Raw genomic sequence first — 19,828 nt, 5'->3', positions numbered from 1 at the left:
TCTAAGTAACAGGAATACTAGTGACAGAGCACAGGAGAACAGCAGGCCTGAGCTTCATGTCAAGGTAGTCCATTTTCTACCTAGTTGTTGGAGTTGTTCAAATGTTCCCAGAACCAAAGAAGATCTCTGCACCCATTACTCTATTTTAAATCCAAAATCTTTCTGCTAGGAGTTACATCACATTTATTTGCAATCTTTGTAAATAAATATCATTATATAGACTATTTCTGCGAGGTCATTTAGAAATCCAACACAGTTTAAAGCTAATATAATAATATCTATTTGTGAAGTAAGTGCTAGAGCTTAATGCCATTGGCAGCATGAGTGCAAAAATGATTGCCATCAATGAGGATAACAGAAATAAAATTTCTAACTGCTGTATCCAGATAAAACAGATGGAACTTTAACAGTCCCAGATCACCCATTAGTCAGTCATTGCTGTCAAACTGTTTGGCAAATTGTTCTAGATTATGACTGCCCAAAGGCTATAAATATTTTTTTGGGTAGATCAAAGGCTGTCAACAGTATCCAGTCCCAGAGCTCTAGAATCTGTTCTGGTATATATTCTAATCTTGTAGACCTCAGGGAACATTTCATGCTGCTGGTTTTCTTTAAGCTGTAAAGTAAGAAAGAGATTTGGCTCTTCTTCCATATGGTCTCCTCTCATGATGATGATGATGATGATGATGATGATGATGATGATGATGATGATGATGATTCTCAAGGAGCCCTTTTTACATGTCCTATTGACAGTGGTATATAAAAATCCAAGAGTGCTCTATTTACATGGTTCAAACAGCATCTCTCACTCTTTGTTACTGCACAGGTGGGGAAATGGGAAAAGGGAATTATCCGCATGGAATACCCAGTGTGGCCACGCTATGGATCCTTCCTGCAGCCCATGTCAGATAATCGCCACCTCACAGTGGCTACCCTTGAAGAAAGACCATTTGTGATTGTGGAGAACACAGACCCTTCCACTGGAGTATGTGTCCGCAATACAGTCCCTTGCCGGAAACAGACCAACTCCTCTGAAAGGTAAATGAGAGGGAAGAATTTAAAGGATGGAATAGTAGAAGGCGGGACTGGAGCCAACAGAGGGTTGGCTTGCTAAAGGGAGGGGGCTGGTTTCCAATGTTTCATTGTATCTTTTCCCAGTGACCCCAACATGTTTTCTCATGTAAATTAGTTACATTATTTTTGTTCCTCAACTAATTACATACTTCATTGCCACTGTCATTCACTAGCTAATTCTACTTGCCTTCTGTTTCATCATAAAGCATTTTCCAACCTGGTGCCCTTCAAATAGGTTTGACAACTTCTCCAGAATCCCAACCCAGGATATCCATGAGCCATTGATTGTGTTGTCTGGGAATTATGGGAGATTTAATCCTACATATCCATCATAGAGAGGCAGGCATGATCTATTATCTTTATTATTACGATAGTGAAATTTGGAGCCTAGATGTCCACTTTCCATGATTCACCAAGGGAATCAAATGTTGAAGCTGGTTTAACCATTGAGGTTTAACCCTTTAGATTAACTGAAACAAAAGGCGACTCCAAATCATTAGACAAGTGTCTCCCTCAGTGGCAGAACCTGGGTGTCACTGATGCATTTGCCTGTCCAGTGTTGCTGCTGCTTCTACCTTCTTACTGGTGTACTGATAAGATGGAAATGTTTATCTAACTTGGTGTGAACATCCGAGAGAGGGTGTCCTTTCTTTTTAAGCTCTACCTGGAACACGTCAATCCTCCAAACTGTTGGATTTTCCATGACGGAAGAAATGGGGAGAAGGCCTGAATAGCAGCTGTTGGAGGCTTTGAAAACTTTCCAAACTAAAGGATGAGTTCAGAACAGGCAACCCATCTAAAGCATGGGGTGAGAGGACCAAGGCTAACATTCAAGTAACTAGTATGGGGTGGCTTTCAATTCACCCACAAAGCTAAGAAGAAGCTGTTGTGCAGCCTTTCCCAATGTGCTGCCTACCAGATGTGTTGGATTATGGCTTTCATCCCTTCCAGCCGGCAGGGTCAAAGACCGGGAATGATTGGCACTGGTTATATGACAAGATATACTTCCTGGTGCCTATTCTGCACCTCTGTCTGAAACAATATGAATCCTAATGGAAACATATAAAGAGCAGGATACATGAATTGAATTGCTATGTTTTAATTGATCTCATGCTGTTAACTGGATTTGCATAAAATGAACACAAACATGATGGATATTAGGTCAGAGATGGAGGAATAGTTGCCATTTGTTTGAAATGCCATTTGTGCACTTCCTAAGGTGATACTAGAAGTGAAAGTTGTTTTGATTGATGAAAATGATTATCAGTCAATGGAGATCACACTTTTGAAACATTTAGCAGGGAAAATGACTCATGTGTGCCACAGCCAAGATGGTAGTTAGCTGCAAACTGTTCCTACACTTGCTAGCATTTTTCCCCCCTCCTGGCATGATCTAGGGACTTTAACAGTTGCAAGGCAGGAGGAAATACAAATTAAACAAAGTGTTCCTATTGCTACATTTACACGTTAGGACGATTTTCCTTTATTGGCTTCATGCTCCACATACTTTACACCAGGAACTCTTAACCTTTTTGTACAATGGACACCTTTGAGAGTACATTACACAATCACATGTATTGTTTTTGCTTTTTTAGGGCATACTGGTTTTAGATAATGAGATTTATTGAAGTTAATGAACAGTTTTGGAGTCTAAAGGCCATATATTATTTTGTTGCCTAAATTCATTATTGAATGAAAAGTTGAATTTCAATTACAGGTTATGAAAATGAAGGTTATGAAATATATATTTTCCCATCTCAGTTCATGGACCCCCTGAAATCTATCCATGGATCCCAAGGGTCTGTAGCCCTCAGATTAAGAATCCTGCTTTATATTAATTAAATAGCTGTAATTTAATAGTGCTATTTGAAAATAAAATATTGGTAGTCCCAGATGAGCAGAAAATGCTGTTTCCTCTGAAACATGGGTAATCTTCATGACTGAAGTCAAGGGAGAGTTGACTGGTGATGCAGAACAGGTATGGCTATCTCAGGCATGTGGGGGAAAAGGCAGGTTGTTCTGACTTTCTCTCCTCAAGTTTTAGAAGAAAAGATTGGGAGTAATAGTTTGCATTTTGAAGTGTATTAGTTCAGTTTTGAAGATCATTTCCTGAGATAACAGAACAACCATGCTATCAATATTTTGTAGCTACACCAACAAAATTCTGCAGTGAAATTTAGAAGGGATTCTAAGAATTGCAAAACAGATGATCTAGCTGTGATTTATAATATCAAAGAGTTTGAAGGTGGACTTCTAACGAATGTCACAAACCATTGCACCACCCCCTGCAGTCACGTGATGCAAGTACAGGTTGTAAAGCACTTTTTCCAAGGCCATTGTAACTTCGAGCCATCATTAAATAAATGGTTGTTAAGCGAGATTAAGGAGTATTACAACCACATGGCATCTCCTTAGCACACAAAACAACTAAAGCCCTCCAAAACATCTTATGCAAACCAAAAGACCCAGTAGCCCAAGAAGAAAAAACAGGAGTCATCTACAACATACAGTGTAAGGATTGTAACAACCACTATGTAGGAAAGACAGGCAGGAGGCTTGCAGAACGCATCCATGAACACCAACTAGCAGGCAGAAGACATGATGAAAACTCCTTAATCTCACAACACATGGACAGACTTAACCATAGTTTCAACTGGGAAACTGTCAGCATCTTAGACCAAACTAAATCCAAAAATGCGAGGGAATTCTTGGAAGCTTGGTATTCAGACAAGTCAGCCATCAACAGGCACATAGAGATAAACAACATCTACACACTATTCAAAAGAGACAATAGAAAGGAAAACAAAAGACCAGAACATCTCCTCACCAGCAATCATCACCCAGATAAGCAGAGATTAACACCAAGATTACCACCAGACATATAATCAAGCAGTAAACAATACCCTAATCAAGGAACTACTAGAGGGAAAAAATAAAACAAAACCCCCACCAACACTGGCAAGACATGCCACAGTATATAAACAGAGAGCAAACCCCACTCAATTCTAGCACTGAAGATGTTACCTAGCTGGGTAACTAAACGTTTGCAAGAAAACAACCAAGCTCAGAGAACCCCAAGGACTCCACAGACTGGAAACCTTTTATGGACTTTTTGCTGAAAATGGAAAAAAAAGTTAAGTGATGATTTATGGTTTTGATGATTGAAAAATGACTAAATAAGGGGCTGAAGAGATTTTTGTAATACTAAGAGGGAGGAGGAATGAGTTTGTTGAAAAGAAGGTCAGAAGTCACTTTTTTTTTTCGTTCAACTATTTTTCTTTCTTATTCCACTTTGCTTTTTGCACTTTGCCTTCTTTCTCTTTTTCTTCATATTCTTCTTTACACTTGTGTTTTCTTTATGTAAAAATTCTTAATAAAATATATATATATATATATATATAGAGAGAGAGAGAGAGAGAGAGAGAGAGAGAGAGAGAGAGAGAGAGAGAAAGAAAGAAAGAAAGTGGATAGCGTAGTGGTTAGAACACCGCCTTTGATGCAGGAGACCGGGGTTCAAATCCCGGCTGGTACCTACCTTACCAGTAGGGGTCCTTGGGCAAAGACCCCCTAACGCTTCACCTGCCTATCTCAAAATATGAGAGTGACATGAACTAAGAGAGTCATGCCGGCTCGGACATCGCCTGGATTAACAAGGTCCGTGTCAGATGTTGGGGAACCAGGACAATCTGATGTTAAGTGGGCTACTAGAACAAACCATACATGGACGAGACAAGAGAACTTGGAAATGATGGAATGCTACTACAACAGCAGACCTAATGAGAGGGGATATATGAAATATATGAGGGTACTCTGGATAGACAGAAGACCTACATCCACACTAACTGAGAAACAACTAGCTACCCAGCGCTTCAACATAGTGAAGAGGAAGCTGCTCTCACAACTTGAGATAGACCAACTCCACATTACAACCCGGACTCAAGCAGACCTGGAAGAACAAGCAGATGTGCAACCAACACCTGAAGCTGGAATGTCACTGCCACCCCTTCCATTACAGAGCACAGCAGCTGATATGAGGCATAAGATCATGGATAAACTAGCTACAGTCAACCCTCGAGTCCGATTACCAAGGCTCAATGGAGAAGTACCATCAGATAGTATGCTAGAAGATGCCAACAGAGCCCTCCAGACAATCCCTACTACCACCATAACTGAAACCAATGAATTGGTATATGCTACAGCCGCTGTAATCCTGGAAATGCTTGGCTACACGACCAAGAAGAACAGCAGTACATACCCACCCTGGAAAATGAGATTGGAGGCTAAGATCAATGCAACTCGGAGAGAAGTCAGTCAGCTGGTGGAACTACAGAAGCGTGTGGAGATTAAGGATAAGACTCGGCTACTGAAAAAATACATGGGCCTGACTCCATCTGAATCCCTAGAGACTGCTAAACAAAGGCTCACAGCACTGGCTACCAGGCTAAGGAGATACACTAGAGAAGCAGAGGCCAAGAAGATAAATGCCCTGTTCTCCAAAGAACCACCCAAAGTGTACTCCCAACTGCAGTGCAACCACAGAGTAACAGCTGAGCCACCAGCAGCGGAAACTGAACAGTACTGGAAGAACATATGGGAGAAAGAGAAGACGCATAACACCAGTGCAAAGTGGCTGCAAGACCTGAAAGCAGACCACAGCAATCTCCCAGAACAGGAACCAGTCGCCATCACAGTAGCAGACATCCAACAGCGGGTCAAGAACATGAAAAGCTGGACAGCACCTGGCCCAGACATGATCCACACCTACTGGCTAAAGAAACTAACAGCAGTGCATGAACGCCTAGCAGCACAGATGAACCAACTGCTAGCAGCAGGCTCCCACCCAGACTGGCTAACACAAGGAAGGACAGTGCTGATCATGAAAGACCCTCACAAAGGAACAGCACCATCCAACTACCGGCCAATAACCTGCCTCCCCACATGGAAAGTTCTATCAGGCATCATAGCTGCCAAGCTACAAGACCATATGGGCCAGTACATGAGCACAGCTCAGAAGGGCATTGGGAACAACACCAGGGCTCAAAACACCAGTTACTCATAGATAGGGCAGTCGCCCGAGACTCAAGGTCTAGGCAGACCAATCTGAGCACAGCCTGGATTGACTACAGGAGAGCCTATGACTCAATGCCGCACACATGGATCTGTGAATGCCTGGCACTGTACAAATTCAACAGGACACTAAGGACCTTCCTCAAGAACTCAATGGGACTGTGGAAGACAACACTGGAAATGAACTCAAGTCAGCTCGCACAAGTGGCCATCAAGTGCGGCATATACTAAGGTGATGCACTGTCCCCACTGCTGTTCTGCATAGGCTTAAACCCCCTCAGCCAGATAATCACAAGGTCTGGGTATGGGTACAAGTTCAAGAGTGGAATCACTATCAGCCACCTCCTCTACATGGATGACATCAAGCTGTATGCTAAGAGTGAATGAGACATCGAGTCACTGATCCACCTGACAAGGATCTACAGTGAGGACATTGGGATGTCATTCGGACTGGAGAAGTGTGGCAGGATGATAGTAAAGAGAGGGAAGGTAGTTAAGACCAATGGAGTGGAACTACCAGTGGGCCACATAGCAGACATAGAGACCGGCTATAAATACCTTGGTGTCCCACAGTCACACGGGAACCATGAGGAGGAGGCAAGGAAGATAGCAACATCCAAGTACCACCAAAGGATAAGACAGGTCCTGAAGAGCCAGCTCAATGGGAAGAACAAGATCCATGCCATCAACATGTATGCCCTGCCAGTCATCAGATACCCTGCTGGTATAGTGAGCTGGCCAAAGGAAGACATGGAGGCTGCCGATGTGAAGACCCGGAAGCTCCTCACAATGTACGGAGGTTTCCACCCCAAGTCCAGCACCCAGAGACTGTACACCAGCCGCAAAGAGGGCGGATGGGGTCTGATGAGTGTCAAAGCCACTGTCCTGGACGAAACCTGGAGTATCCAGGAGTAGATCAGTAAGATGGCACCCAAAGATCAGCTGCTGAGAGAATGTCTCAGGCAGCAGCAGACAAGGCAGGAGGTTCAAGCAGAGGAAGTGCCATGGCAAGACATGGGATGTATCATCGACAGATAGCTGAGGTGGCTGACATTGGGAAATCCTATCAGTGGCTGGAAAGGGCTGGACTAAAAGACAGCACTGAGGCACTGATCATAGCAGCATGAGAACAGGCACTAAGCACCAGATCCATAGAAGCAGGGGTCTACCACACTAGACAGGACCCAAGGTGCAGATTGGGCAAAGAGGCCTCAGAGACAGTCCAACACATAGTGGCAGGGTGTAAGATGCAGGCAGGAACAGCATACACTGAACGGCACAACCAAGTAGCTGGCATTGTGTACAGGAACATCTGCACAGCCTATGGGCTAGACCCCCCCCAAGTCCAGATGGGAGATTCCACAGAAGGTCGTGGAGAATAACAGGGCTAAGATCCTGTGGGACTTCCAGATCCAGACGGACAGGCAGGTACTGGCTAATCAACCAGACATCGTGGTAGTAGACAAAGACCAGAAGACAGCGGTAGTGATAGATGTAGCAGTGCCAAGTGACAGCAACATCAGGAAGAAGGAGCATGAGAAGCTGGAGAAGTACCAGGGCCTGAAGGAAGAACTAGAGAAGATGTGGAAAGTCAAGGCCAGTGGTCCCAGTGGTGGTAGGAGCACTTGGGGCCATGACTCCTAAGCTGGGAGAGTGGCTCCAACAGATCCCAGGAACAACCTCAGAGCTCTCTGTCCAGAAGAGCGCAGTGCTAGGAACAGCTAAGATACTGTGCGGAACCCTCAGACTCCCAGGCCTCTGGTAGAGGACCCGAGATTGAGGAAGACACATACCACTCATAGGGGTGAGAGGGGAATTTATATATATATAAGAGAGAGAGAGAGAACAATAATAGAAAAAGTACATGTTGACAGCTGGAGCATGTGTGAGCATTTGTGTGTAGGCATCACAGCCTTCTGTAATGGCCGAGGAGATGCTCTAGAAAATAACAAATGTGGAACATTAGCCATTCTAGCCACTGATGAAGTTACACAGCTCATTTACAATGTGTCATAGCCTGTGATGGCATGCCCCATTATTCAGTGCCATGCTAAGCTGGCAAGCTGATTCTTTATGACTGTGTTTTTCTAAAGACAACGGGACTGTAGACAGCAGTAAGGATACAAGACTGCCACATCCAAGTAATGCTTTAGCTGTATTTATTTTGGAGTAGAGGAACTGGGCTAGTGACTACAGTGTGGCTCTGAGGAAACATGCCAGGGCCCAGTGATTTAAGTTTAGGATGTCTCAGGGCTTTGTCTTAAGCAATTGTGCATAGTCCTGGCATGACTTGCTCAGGGGACACAGAGGATCAGCATGATTGTCAAGTATCTTCTCATCTTTTTTCAGTGGGAATGAACCTATGGACCCCTATACCAAACTCTGCTGCAAAGGTTTTTGCATTGACATCCTAAAGAAACTAGCCAAGACTGTGAAGTTCTCCTATGATCTCTATCTGGTGACAAATGGGAAACATGGTAAAATAGTGGATGGTTTCTGGAATGGCATGATTGGTGAGGTAAGGAGTCAGGTATTCTAAAAATCACATTGTTTGGATTTTAACCACCTACACCTGCAGGTTTAGTACATCTATATTTGCCATGTGAAAAAGAATTCAAACTTTGGTTCTCTTCTAAAGTTATGCAGTCCTTCTGGGCTCTACCACATGCCTTTTGCCCCTATAGGCTGACTTAGCTTAAACCAAAGCAATGAAAACTCTACAACTAGTCTGCATGACTTTTCCCCATGCACATACATCCTTCCTGCATCCCTCAACTAGAAAGAAGACCCAGCCACTCAGACGTCAGCAGCATGGTTCATGGGCTTCAGCCTTGAGAAGATGGCTTTACAAATAGGGAGCCACCCTCTTTCTTGGACAATTTGTGGAATGAGAAGTGGGCCTAGAACCCTATACTCAGGTTGGCATGGAGATATACTAACCCAGGAGTGAAGTCTCTTGACCTATGGGATAAGCATAAGTAAAATGCATACCTTCCATTACATACAATTAACAGTATGCCTTCAGCCCTGCTGCTCTGCAACCATGCCATCCTTTGAATAGAATAACAGACAGATTGCTTGAGGGTCAAGAGCCATACCTCTTGGTGCTGACTGGGATATTTTGACTGTCTTCTAATCTGGCGGCATAGTTTTAGGATTTCTCATCTAGGTGAGTGGCATGGGACAGGCTTCTCTGTGCTGCCTGAAAAGGAATAGAAAAATTGAGACATTACACTAGACATTACACTTTGGTGTTCTCCTCCTGTTTTGCATTAGCCCAGGAAAGAACTCATCCATCTGAACTGGATGTCTATTCAGAAGCATTTCAAGACCTTGGGAGTGAACAGAGCAGCACTAAGTAGCTCAGCTGTGTGCTGGTAAATAAGACTAAGCTATCTTTCAGAGAAAAAGGCAGAGTTGTGCAAGAATCAAGCATAGCACTATTTCTGGCCAAACCTATTCCTTGTCTGGTGACTGTACTAAGCGGACATCAATGGCTGTCCTGACATGCACAGGGGAAAATGGGGTTGAGAGAGCCAGGTATGGTGGGAAGCTATTTCTTAACGGTGCATAAACACATTTTCAAGAGCTGGCCCCATCCAGGTATGGAACTTTTCAATCAGCAAATCTCTCTTCAAGTATGCACGCTTGATCTGAAATAAGGGTAGTATCATGCTATCTGTAGCTTTGCCATGCAGAGAGGTCTCTTCATTGTACAACCTTCCCCCCCCCCCCTTGAAAATAAGTCCCGCTGAGTTCTGTGAGTCTTACTCCCAAGTAAGTGTGCATAGACACAAAGGTTTAACCTCAGCAGGGGGCAGCATCTGGCCAACTTTGTCTGTGCTTGGAAGCTAAGCAGGGTTGGGCCTAGTTAGTGCCTGAATAGGAGACCTCCAAGGAATAACAGGGCTGTAGGCTAGTTAGGGAAGTTTTAAAAAAGATGTTGTGGAAGAAGACAACAGCAAACCATTTATTTATTTAACAGATTTGTATGGCTGCCCATCTTGAAGCACAACTCTGGATGGCTCACAACAACAATCAAACTACATTCAAACCATGTCCACACTGTTGCCAAGAAACCATATGGATGCATTCACAAAGTCACCAGGAGTCAAAATTGACTTCAGGTCATATTTACCTTTCACCCTTTAATTTGCTAAGAGATGCAGACTAAAAGCAGACAGAAATTTATCAGTATAAATTTACCATTTGGAGCTGGTTCTGTTGAATGACATTATTATTCATGTCCTCTTTTTCTGTTCCTCAACCTTCTAGGTATATTACAAGCGAGCAGATATGGCCATTGGGTCTCTCACCATCAATGAGGAACGCTCACAAATTATAGATTTCTCTGTACCTTTTGTGGAGACGGGTATTAGTGTCATGGTAGCTAGAAGCAATGGGACTGTCTCACCCTCTGCTTTTCTAGGTGAGAGCAAACAAACATATGCAGACAATGCTTAAAAACTGAGGTTTGTAACAAAATATGGCCATATGAAATGCTTCTGTGCATTATGCTAGTTGGTTATAGATGGTCACTTATATCCTTCTCACCTCACATCTTTACCACTGTAATTAATTCTACACTGGTTGCCCTTGAAGACAACTTGGAATCTACAGCTGGTTCAAAATGTGGCAGTTCATGTGGTGATGGGTTCTCTTCATGTTACCCGTGTGTCTCCTCCATGGCAGGAGCTTCATTGGTTACCAGTTGACTTCTGGGTGCAATTCAAGGTGCTAATTATCACCTTTAAATCTTGGTATGGTTTGGGGCCTGAGTATCTATGAGGCTGCCTACTCCAACTGAATTCTGCCCATCCAGTGATAACTAATAGAGAGGGCATGTTATGGGTGCCTCCCTGAGAATGTCAGTGATAGGTTGATGGCTCCCTTCCATTGGAACAGTTTACCCTGGATATAACAATGGTCCCAACCTGTTAGTATTTCAGAGACCTGGCTCTTCTGTAAAGTGTTTGAAGATGCAATAGATGTTCCTGAGGGTGAATGAGGGTGCCAGTCCTTGGTTTTTATTTGACTGTTGTTTAATGTTAATTTTTAATTTTATATTTGTAGTTTAATCTTATTATTTTCTTGGGGAATTCTTAACCACTCAAAGTCTCAGGACAGGACCTGGCTATAATCTCATGCAAGTAAGAAAGTAAATAATTCATACCCTAAACCTTGATACTCTGTTCCGTTTTCTGTCCCCCTTTCTATATTGAGCATGCTCAGTCCCCACTGAACTGTTTTGAGATTTTCTTAAATCACTTTTACACACACATCCCCTAAGTATTTTGGGGACCTGCATAACTTGTGCTTTGATTGCATAAGGAATGCCATTCACACCTGGCAATAAAAAAGGAGGAAATGATTTCCTGATGTAAATTTGTATCAGGTGAAGAGTTTTGACTTGCTATATGAACATACAGTTAGATATTTAATATTCTTTCGTTTAAATTTTCAGTGTGAAAATAGTGATTTGGGGGAATAGAAATACTTTCCAAAACATTATGTTTGAATATGTCACACCTTGGGCATTAATGTTTACATAACACAACAGGATATTACTGCTTCTAAGCCACTTTTCCTTGCTTCCTAAAATATTAATATGAGGATCCCCAAAAATTGGGGATTTGCATAATGAATATGATATCAAATGTTGCATATCTAATGAGATTTGACTACTTTAATTATGGTCATTGGAAGAAAAGAAAGATAACTGAATATAAAGGCACCTTTTCTTGCATGAAATCAGGTCTCATACAGTGAGGAGAATGACAGGCAATGCAGCATAGGCAAACACATTTGATTATGTGAAGATATCAGTAAGTGACTTTAACTGAGAATGAGAAGAACAATGCCAAAAACACAGTGTCAAATTTTAAAAAGGTGTTTCGCAACATTGCTGATAATAATTACACCCAAAAATATAGTCTATCTAAACCAGGCCAAACAGAAGATGTTCTGAACGTTCTTGAAATGCATGGGATCCAATCCTTCGCATTAGAAAATTGTGCAAGAGTTACAGATTAACATTTTGAGCTGATGATTACAAATTTGGAAGAATTAGCTAATAGAGCAAAGCATGCAAATGAATTGGGAGGAATTTGTCATGAAATAATAGTTTCAGATGTTTTGGAAAAAAAGACAAGGTAAGAAGCAAGTGAACATGTATGTATTGCAATTTGCTTTGGGAATTGACAAGAAAAGTCATATAAATGGAAATAGTATAAAAGAAAAGGGTGTAGAGAAAAGCAAATTGGAAAATTGATATCATCATGATAAGTTGCAAACTAAATTCCCCTTCCAACACTAAGATAGCAGGACTTGAAAATTTGAATTAGCAAGATATATTATATTAATTTGTTCTCCTTATCTGCTACATGAAGTTTATTCCATCAGAAAAGGAAACCACCTTAGATGAGTACAATTTGTTCTTCATAAATTTATTCCAGGCAGTAATAATCATTCTTTTTTCCCCCCTAGCTACATAGAAATGTGTAGTCTTATTATCTGCTTTATTACATTTTCTTCAAACATTAAGTTAAAGAGCTTAAGAGCCTCCATTGGCTTTTAAATTTATCCATAGAAAAGTTATCCAAGGGATTCCCTTTCTTGGGGGTTTTGAAGACAAGATCAAATGGTACTTGGATTTACTGGGAAGTTAACCATCTGGTCACCAAAGCTAAATCCCAAATGAGGGTGTTAACCCCACCTTTTCTAGCTAGAAGGCAGGGGTTAAACTTTTTTGACCATCCAGGAAGGCTAATCCATCCTCCTCAGTCACATGAATTGACTTCAGCTGAAAAGTAGCCTAAGCAAAAGTTTTATTATTCAAATCCAACTGCGCCCAAAACATGTGGTATAACTATCAATAAACAACTAGGTGGTCCATAGTGGACATAAGCATTTCTTGCAGATGCCTGTAATGACTCTTAAGAAGTCCTTGCCTGGGTGGGACCATCAGGTCCAACTTCGGTGAGAAAAGCATTTTGATCACCGGAACATGGAACTGGCAGAAGAGGATTAACTATAGCAGTAGCCAGGGGTAAGGATCAGAAAAAATGTAGGCACCTTTTGCAGAATGGTGCACTGAAATGTGAACTTGCCTATTGTACAACCTTTTATAGGTCACCTTACAAATGTTTACCAGGGCTGCTCACCTGACAGGACTATTGACGCAGCCATTCTTCTGGCCAAGTGGGCAGTAATGCCCTCAGGAAGCTGGTTGTTGCTAGCTGGTCATACACCAATGACCCATCTATTGGCGGAACATAGTACTTTTCTCTCTACTCTAGACTAGTGTTTCTCAGCCTTGGCAACTTTGAGAGGTGTGGACTCCAATTCCCCATGCTGGCTGGGGAATTCTGGGAGTTGGAGTTCATACCTGTTAAAGTTGCTGAATCTCCAGGCACAAAATCATAACCACTCTGGATCTGGATGAGGAATTGGTTACTGGTTCAACAAATCTGTTTGAACTGGCAAATGCCATAAAGGTTGTATGTATGTATGTATGTATGTATGTATGTATGTATGTATGTGTGATTTATTTGTTTGTTTGCTCATCTTCATTACTGCTGAAAACAACAGCCTCCTGGGCTGGAATGGGATAAACAAATTTACTGGCATCCTGAGAAACTTTATCTTTTGTGGTATACTGGGCAGGGTTGATGTTTTGGAAGAAAAAGTGTAGAGAAGAACCTCTGGCAATGGTGTATCAATTCCCTCTGCCCTATTGTTCCGGAAACAGGAGAATAAACAACTGCACTGCCTGTTGTTCATTGTTACCACTGTTGCAAATAGGCTAACTAAGGAGACTTTCCATCTTTCAATATCTTCTGGAAGATCTCTGAGTGTATGTACTTTTTCTCTGAAAAACACCCTGTTGTATTCTGCCAACATGGAGGTTAGATGTCTGTCTGCATCTGTCCGCCTTCTTCTGAAGGCCCTTCCATCTGTCATGATGTAGGCCTTTGTTGTGATCCTGTTCTTATCTGAATATCTCTTCCCCTCATCAGAGACTCCAGGTCCATCAGTGCCAAACAAAACTGCTCTCAGTTCCAGGCGATTAATTGGCAGTTACAACTGGGACTATTGGCTTTAGGCTGAGCAGGACTGAAGATGGCTTCCCCAGCCTATGGTTAGCTGTTCTCTATTCAGCTGTCTAAATGACATCTCTCTAGTCAGACTGACTGGCTCCAGCCACCAGAACAAGGAATTGGCCACTGTCTGTGGGACTGTCAGGCACAGTTGAGATCGGCAGGTTTTTGTTTTTGGAACAGGAATCAATGAGATGGTCTGGAATGAAAATGTACTGATGGCGCCATATCTATGGCCACTGTCATCATCCTCCCAATCTTGCCAATGACACAAGGAAAAGACTCGGGGAAAAGGCAGGAAATGGAAAGGGCAAGATGTAGATCTTTCTCTGCCAGTTTGTATTTGACTTCTTCTTTCTCTGTTTCTAAAAGTATTTTTTCACTTCTTCATTTTGTAGTTCTCCTCCTCCTTGCTCTTTCTCTTGTTCTCATTTTTTGATCCCTTAGCCTAAAATAGAGCCACAAGTAAGCCATTCTTCTTCAGAAGGCAAGCTAAGACTGAGGAGGAGAGTTTAGTCTCTATTGGATGGCAAAATAAAATAAAAAATAAAAGTTAAGCCTCGCCTTCCAATCAGAAGAGGTGGAGTTAATAGTATCCCATTGGCTCTGTCTTCAGGTGCTTGAAGGATTTCTAGAAGGATTGTGTTAAGTACTAAGAACTCTTGAATTCCTGAGAGGTGAAGCAGAGCCACCTTCAAAGTCTTTGGCCAGATTTCTATAGATGAGGATTTAGGCTAGCCTGCATTCTAGCTAAGAATATCTATAGCTAAGCAGTTAATGAGTTTCTTTAAAAATAAGGCAGAAGGGGAAGAAAGGGTTGCCTTTGGGCACTGAAGGCTGTTTTCACAGTTATTAAAGTATGCATGAAACTGAACCAGGCTAGGTACCTGGCCAACTTATTTTGTATATCTGGCTTCACAGGCCTAGTCTCTCTGATCGTATTATTTTTGGGTGCCTTGATAGTATAAATTTAAGCAAGGCACATATTTTACATTTCTTGCCTTCATCCTAATTTGCAAAAAGATTTTACAAAGTTAAGATTCAGTCATTTTCATCACTGATTTTATGAATTATTTCATGCTTCTTGGAGAAAAGATAACAATTTATTGCTCTGATGATTCATTCTGACTGATCATTGCTCCACTGTATTTGTGCGGCTGAGCTCATGTAAGCTCTCAAATATCAAATCACCTTCTGGTATCTTAAGAGTAGTTTGGAAGAGGTATGAAGTGAAAACTAGGGCAAGTTTTAAAAAAGGATGTCATATCATCTAGATTGGAGAAAGTTCATTTGACAGAAAAAATGAAAGCTTTGTTTTTCTCATGCTTGTTAGCATCCCTCTGGCAAAATCTTGTTTAGTGTCGATCATCCAAGTTTAGTGATACTTAATCACTACTTAATGGCCTCAGTTTACAGTATGTCAGTACTTTTCTATTTTAGTGTCCTTTGTTTCTTTTAGTTTGGGGTTCATTCCTTGGATATCCTGTTACACATACAGAGGGAGAGAGTTAAAAGCTTAAATTATGTACTTGTTACATATTAATTAGAACGTATGGTAGTGTCAGCGACTTTTATTGGATAATGGTAGAGAAGGAACCCTTTTCTTTCTCAAAGAGACTTTTATTGGATAATGGTAGAGAAGGAACCCTTTTCTTTCTCAGAGAGAAATTTCTGGGAGCTAATTGACCATTTTCTGATACAGACATCTAATTGGAAAGTTGTGAAAAGGAGAGTTCTTAGAGATTGAAAGGGACACATCACTTTCCCTATACCAGGAGCAGGAAATAGATGGAAGGTAGTTGTGTCATGCAACAAATCATTGTTAACATTTACAAGCCACAGTTAATGTTTACCATGGTTTAGCAATAAAATGAATGAAATGCTGGGATATATTTACCTCAAGGCCCAATTCTGTAGCTTATCCTCAAGGCCTATGACCCTGGCCTCCTCCTCACTTGATAGCTCTTCCTGACCCATGACTGACATTCTGGCTTCTGAACTGAACAGGCTCTCTGGTTTATTGGATGTTGCAGAAAGAAGGTCTTCCTGCGGAGTCCTTGGTGCTCTCTGAGCTTGGTTGTTTGCTTGCAGACATTTCATTACCTGGCTAGGTAACTGTCATCAGTGCAAGGAGTACTGATGATGTTATCTAGGTGGGTAATGAAACATCTCCAAGCAAACAACCAAGCTCAGAGAGCACCAAGGACTCCACAGTTAAACCCTGAGCTACATATATTCTCTTTTGTTGGAAGGTCTTCCTGAATGTCAAAAGTAGCTGCAACATTGACAAAGTCAAGATGGGCCAGGCAAAGAGTCAAGAGAAAATTTAAGCTTCAGCTGAGATTAAGTAGTAAGAGAGGCAAGCTGTGACTCTACCAAGATCTTATAGTCTGTGCAAGTGCACTCATGTGCATATAAGTAAGTGACATAAAGTGCCATTTCACAATTATGTCAGTAACTTCAGAAATGTTTAGACCTATTGTAGGATAGGTTGGAGGGGGGAAGAAGGAAATGGTAATATGATTCTTCTGAATGGAAAGCCACAAAAAGCAGCTTTCTTCCCTTCTAGAGCTGTTAGACAAGTAATAAAATCAAATCTCCTTCAAGTCAAATTCAGCTCCATCCATGTCGCTGGTTTCCCATTGCTGCCTTATGGGATGTTTTTTCAACTTTCCAGTCCGGTCTACAGCCCTGGGATTTTCTGGCAATCTTCCATCCAGATCTGACCCTGCTTAGTTTCTCAAGGTCAGCTTGGCTGCATTGGACAAAAACTTCCTTTAAGAAATAGCAGCATTCTCACTCAAAGTGAAAGCTCAGTTACAACAGACACATTGATAAGTTACAGACTGATAAAGACATTGCTATATAGCTTTAGCCTCTTTGAAATTTGGGGGTTTTTATGTTTTTTTGCGTGAGAGGCAAAGGACAAAAAAGTTTCAAGAAAAATTCAAGAGATCAAAATTGGGTTGTGACATGCTACAAAAAATGATAAATAAGATGTGTCTGTCCCAAAGGGAAACATTAAGTATGGAACATGCAGAAGAAAAGAAATGGGTAGCATCATGGGATCTCTTTCTCTCAAGATCCACTCCAAGATGTGGATTTGCTGCTTGGTAGGAGTGCAGCTTGCCTCCACTTTTGTATTTTTAAAAATTTAACAAATAATACAGAAAAATAAACTGTAAGACTCTAATGGGCTTTGCTGTAGAGGAAAGAAAAACCGAGCAGCACTGCTCCTAGAACAACTGATGCTTTGAGGAAGTGGAAAATATGAAACTGTATCAAACAGAGCTTGACTTGGCTATCTATAGCCTCTGGCATGGCTAGCTAATCATTTTTAGAAAACCATCTAGTGAGCTTGCAATCAGAGTCAAAGTGGTTATGATTTCCTGTCTCACCTTTCCCGCTGTTTCTCTCTACTAGCTTTTATGTCAAGATTTCTTACTGAGCCTCTTGCTCTGGAGAACAGATTCATTCATTCATTCATTCATTCATTCATTCATTCATTCATTCATTCATTCAATCATTCACTCGTTGCCTTTCTTTCAGGAATTGAAGGCTTGCAGCACTCCCTCCTCCTGTTCCTTATCCCTGCAACAGCAATCCTTTGAGGTAGACTGGGCTGAGAAAGAATAACTAGCAGATGACCAAAAGACTATGGGAATTTATGCAACAAATGTGCAGCTCCTCTCATGACTATGTCCTGCCTTTCATCAGCTGTGGCTTAAAACCTGTCACAGTGCAAATTAGCATCTCATCGTGTGTTACTGAGCAAGTGAATTTCATCTCACAATGCTGTCATTTTCCTAAAAGAATTGAAACACTATCCTTAACACGTACATCTGTGTTTGCCTTTTGAGCTGACAAGTGATTGATTGGCCTAGAATGTCAAAAGAAGGTTACTTAACAATTGAGTGGACTCTATTATTCTCCACAATAAATCTTTTCACATAAAGACAGTATTTCTTGAGAACCTGTTATGGGCTAATTCCTGGATGAGTGGAGATTTCATCAAACCAATTCAGAATCAAATACAAGTTCAATGAACATGAGCAACTGGTATTTCTAGGAAGAAAATCGGCAGGCTCCCTAGGGAATATTTTGTTTAGAAATTCATATATAAAGACAATGGGATTAATAGGTAGCATGTCACCTACTGAATGAATGGTTAGCTATGCTTTTGAGGCGTTTGCTGTTTGTAACAATGAAGTGTTACAAACTGACTTGATTTGCATGTTCCAGATTAATATATGCCTTTTGATTTTTTTTAAATTCCAAATTTTGGGATGCCGTATTTTGTGCAAAAGATGTGCAGCATGTTTACCAAAAGAAGCATTCAAAATATGACATTTCACAGGGATATCTTTTTTAGATAGAGGAAGAGTAGGGCCTCTCTTGGGTGAGCATGAGCTGCATAGGGAAGATCACTGCGCCAGATTCAGCCCAGGTGCAGAAGATTCTCCCTCTCCAGCATAAAGATCCCTGGTCCATGTCAAACAGGATTAAATATTGCCATTCATTGCCTGTCACCAAGGATGCTGCTGGCATACAAGGTGCCCTTGTGCAGAATTCCATTAGCACCCCCAACAATTTTGAAAATGTTCCAGCTGCATGAATGTGCACTTGCCTGCTGTTAAAAACATTTTTTAGTATCCCAGATACGCATATGCCCACTTGCCCATCTTTTTCTTACCTTGCAACTGGTGCCCCCCTCCTTGTGTGGCACCCTTGTGCAGTGCACAATTTGCACCCTGGGTTGTAGTGGCTCTTGGGACTGTGTCTTTCTGTGTTTAACAGAGCATATCCCCAGTTAAGTGTGAGTAGGACTCCAGCCTAAGAGTATTTAAATGTATGATATACTCTTAGAGAGAAATCTGTACCTATTTAATTTTTTTTCCTTGGGCACTTTCTGAGGGACAGACCTAAGCTCAATAGAAATTTGGGACTCTTCTTGCTATTATGAAACTGCCTTCCCTTTCTCTTTCCTTTCATTTGCCTCTCAGTATGCTAATGAAATGCATCTGATGCCACCAGATAAAGTTTATGTCCTTTCTGACAGGAAAGGACAAGCTGACAAATGGGCCTCAGTGACTGTATTTTGGGGGACTGAATTAATCCCATTATTCAGTCTGCCTTTAATGCTGGAGCATTCAGCATCTCTCTTTTGCTGCCAACATCTGAAAACGGCCTGGTCTCTCTCTCTCTCTCTCGTGTTTTTCTTCATTCCTTGAGTATATGTTTTTGTGATTCTGTGACTCTTTCCCTATGTTGATCATGTCCATCTGGGTCTTCTGGCACGAATGATGTACTCGTCCCAACTGTCTGCTCAACACTGTAAACACAAGTAGGGAATCCTAGCCTGAGTTGGTGAGATTCTATTGCCTGGTGTGCAGAGTTGGCTTCCTCTCTCTCTGCACCTTGAAAACCACAGGGGTAGGAAGCACCTGTTTACCTCTGGCCCATTCATCTCCTCTGGCTCCTCCTAAGCCGCTACCTATTTATGTAGCACATCTGGAACCATGGACATTGCCAGAGAAATGGGAAGAGTCTGAGCAAATCCATGGGCTGCACTTGGCAACCTCTTCCTT

At 41.7% G+C, this 19,828-nt stretch overlaps 1 protein-coding gene across 1 annotated transcript in view; it reads left to right on the top strand.

Moving 5' to 3' along the window:
- GRIN2C (glutamate ionotropic receptor NMDA type subunit 2C) overlaps positions 1-19,828 on the top strand; it is a 60,232-nt gene that overhangs the window by 17,368 nt on the left and 23,036 nt on the right. Inside the window, exons 4-6 of the mRNA XM_088134738.1 lie at positions 827-1,038; positions 8,491-8,659; positions 10,417-10,570. Of these exons, the coding sequence (XP_087990864.1) occupies positions 827-1,038; positions 8,491-8,659; positions 10,417-10,570 (535 nt within the window). The remainder of the gene's footprint in view (positions 1-826; positions 1,039-8,490; positions 8,660-10,416; positions 10,571-19,828) is intronic.

Source organism: Python bivittatus, unplaced genomic scaffold, assembly GCF_059951505.1.
Source record: "Python bivittatus isolate LINGU-HERP-01145 unplaced genomic scaffold, Pbiv_v1 ctg000080_np1212, whole genome shotgun sequence".
NCBI classification, from domain to species: Eukaryota; Metazoa; Chordata; class Lepidosauria; order Squamata; family Pythonidae; genus Python; species Python bivittatus.
This window is presented reverse-complemented; position numbering and strand designations above follow the sequence as displayed.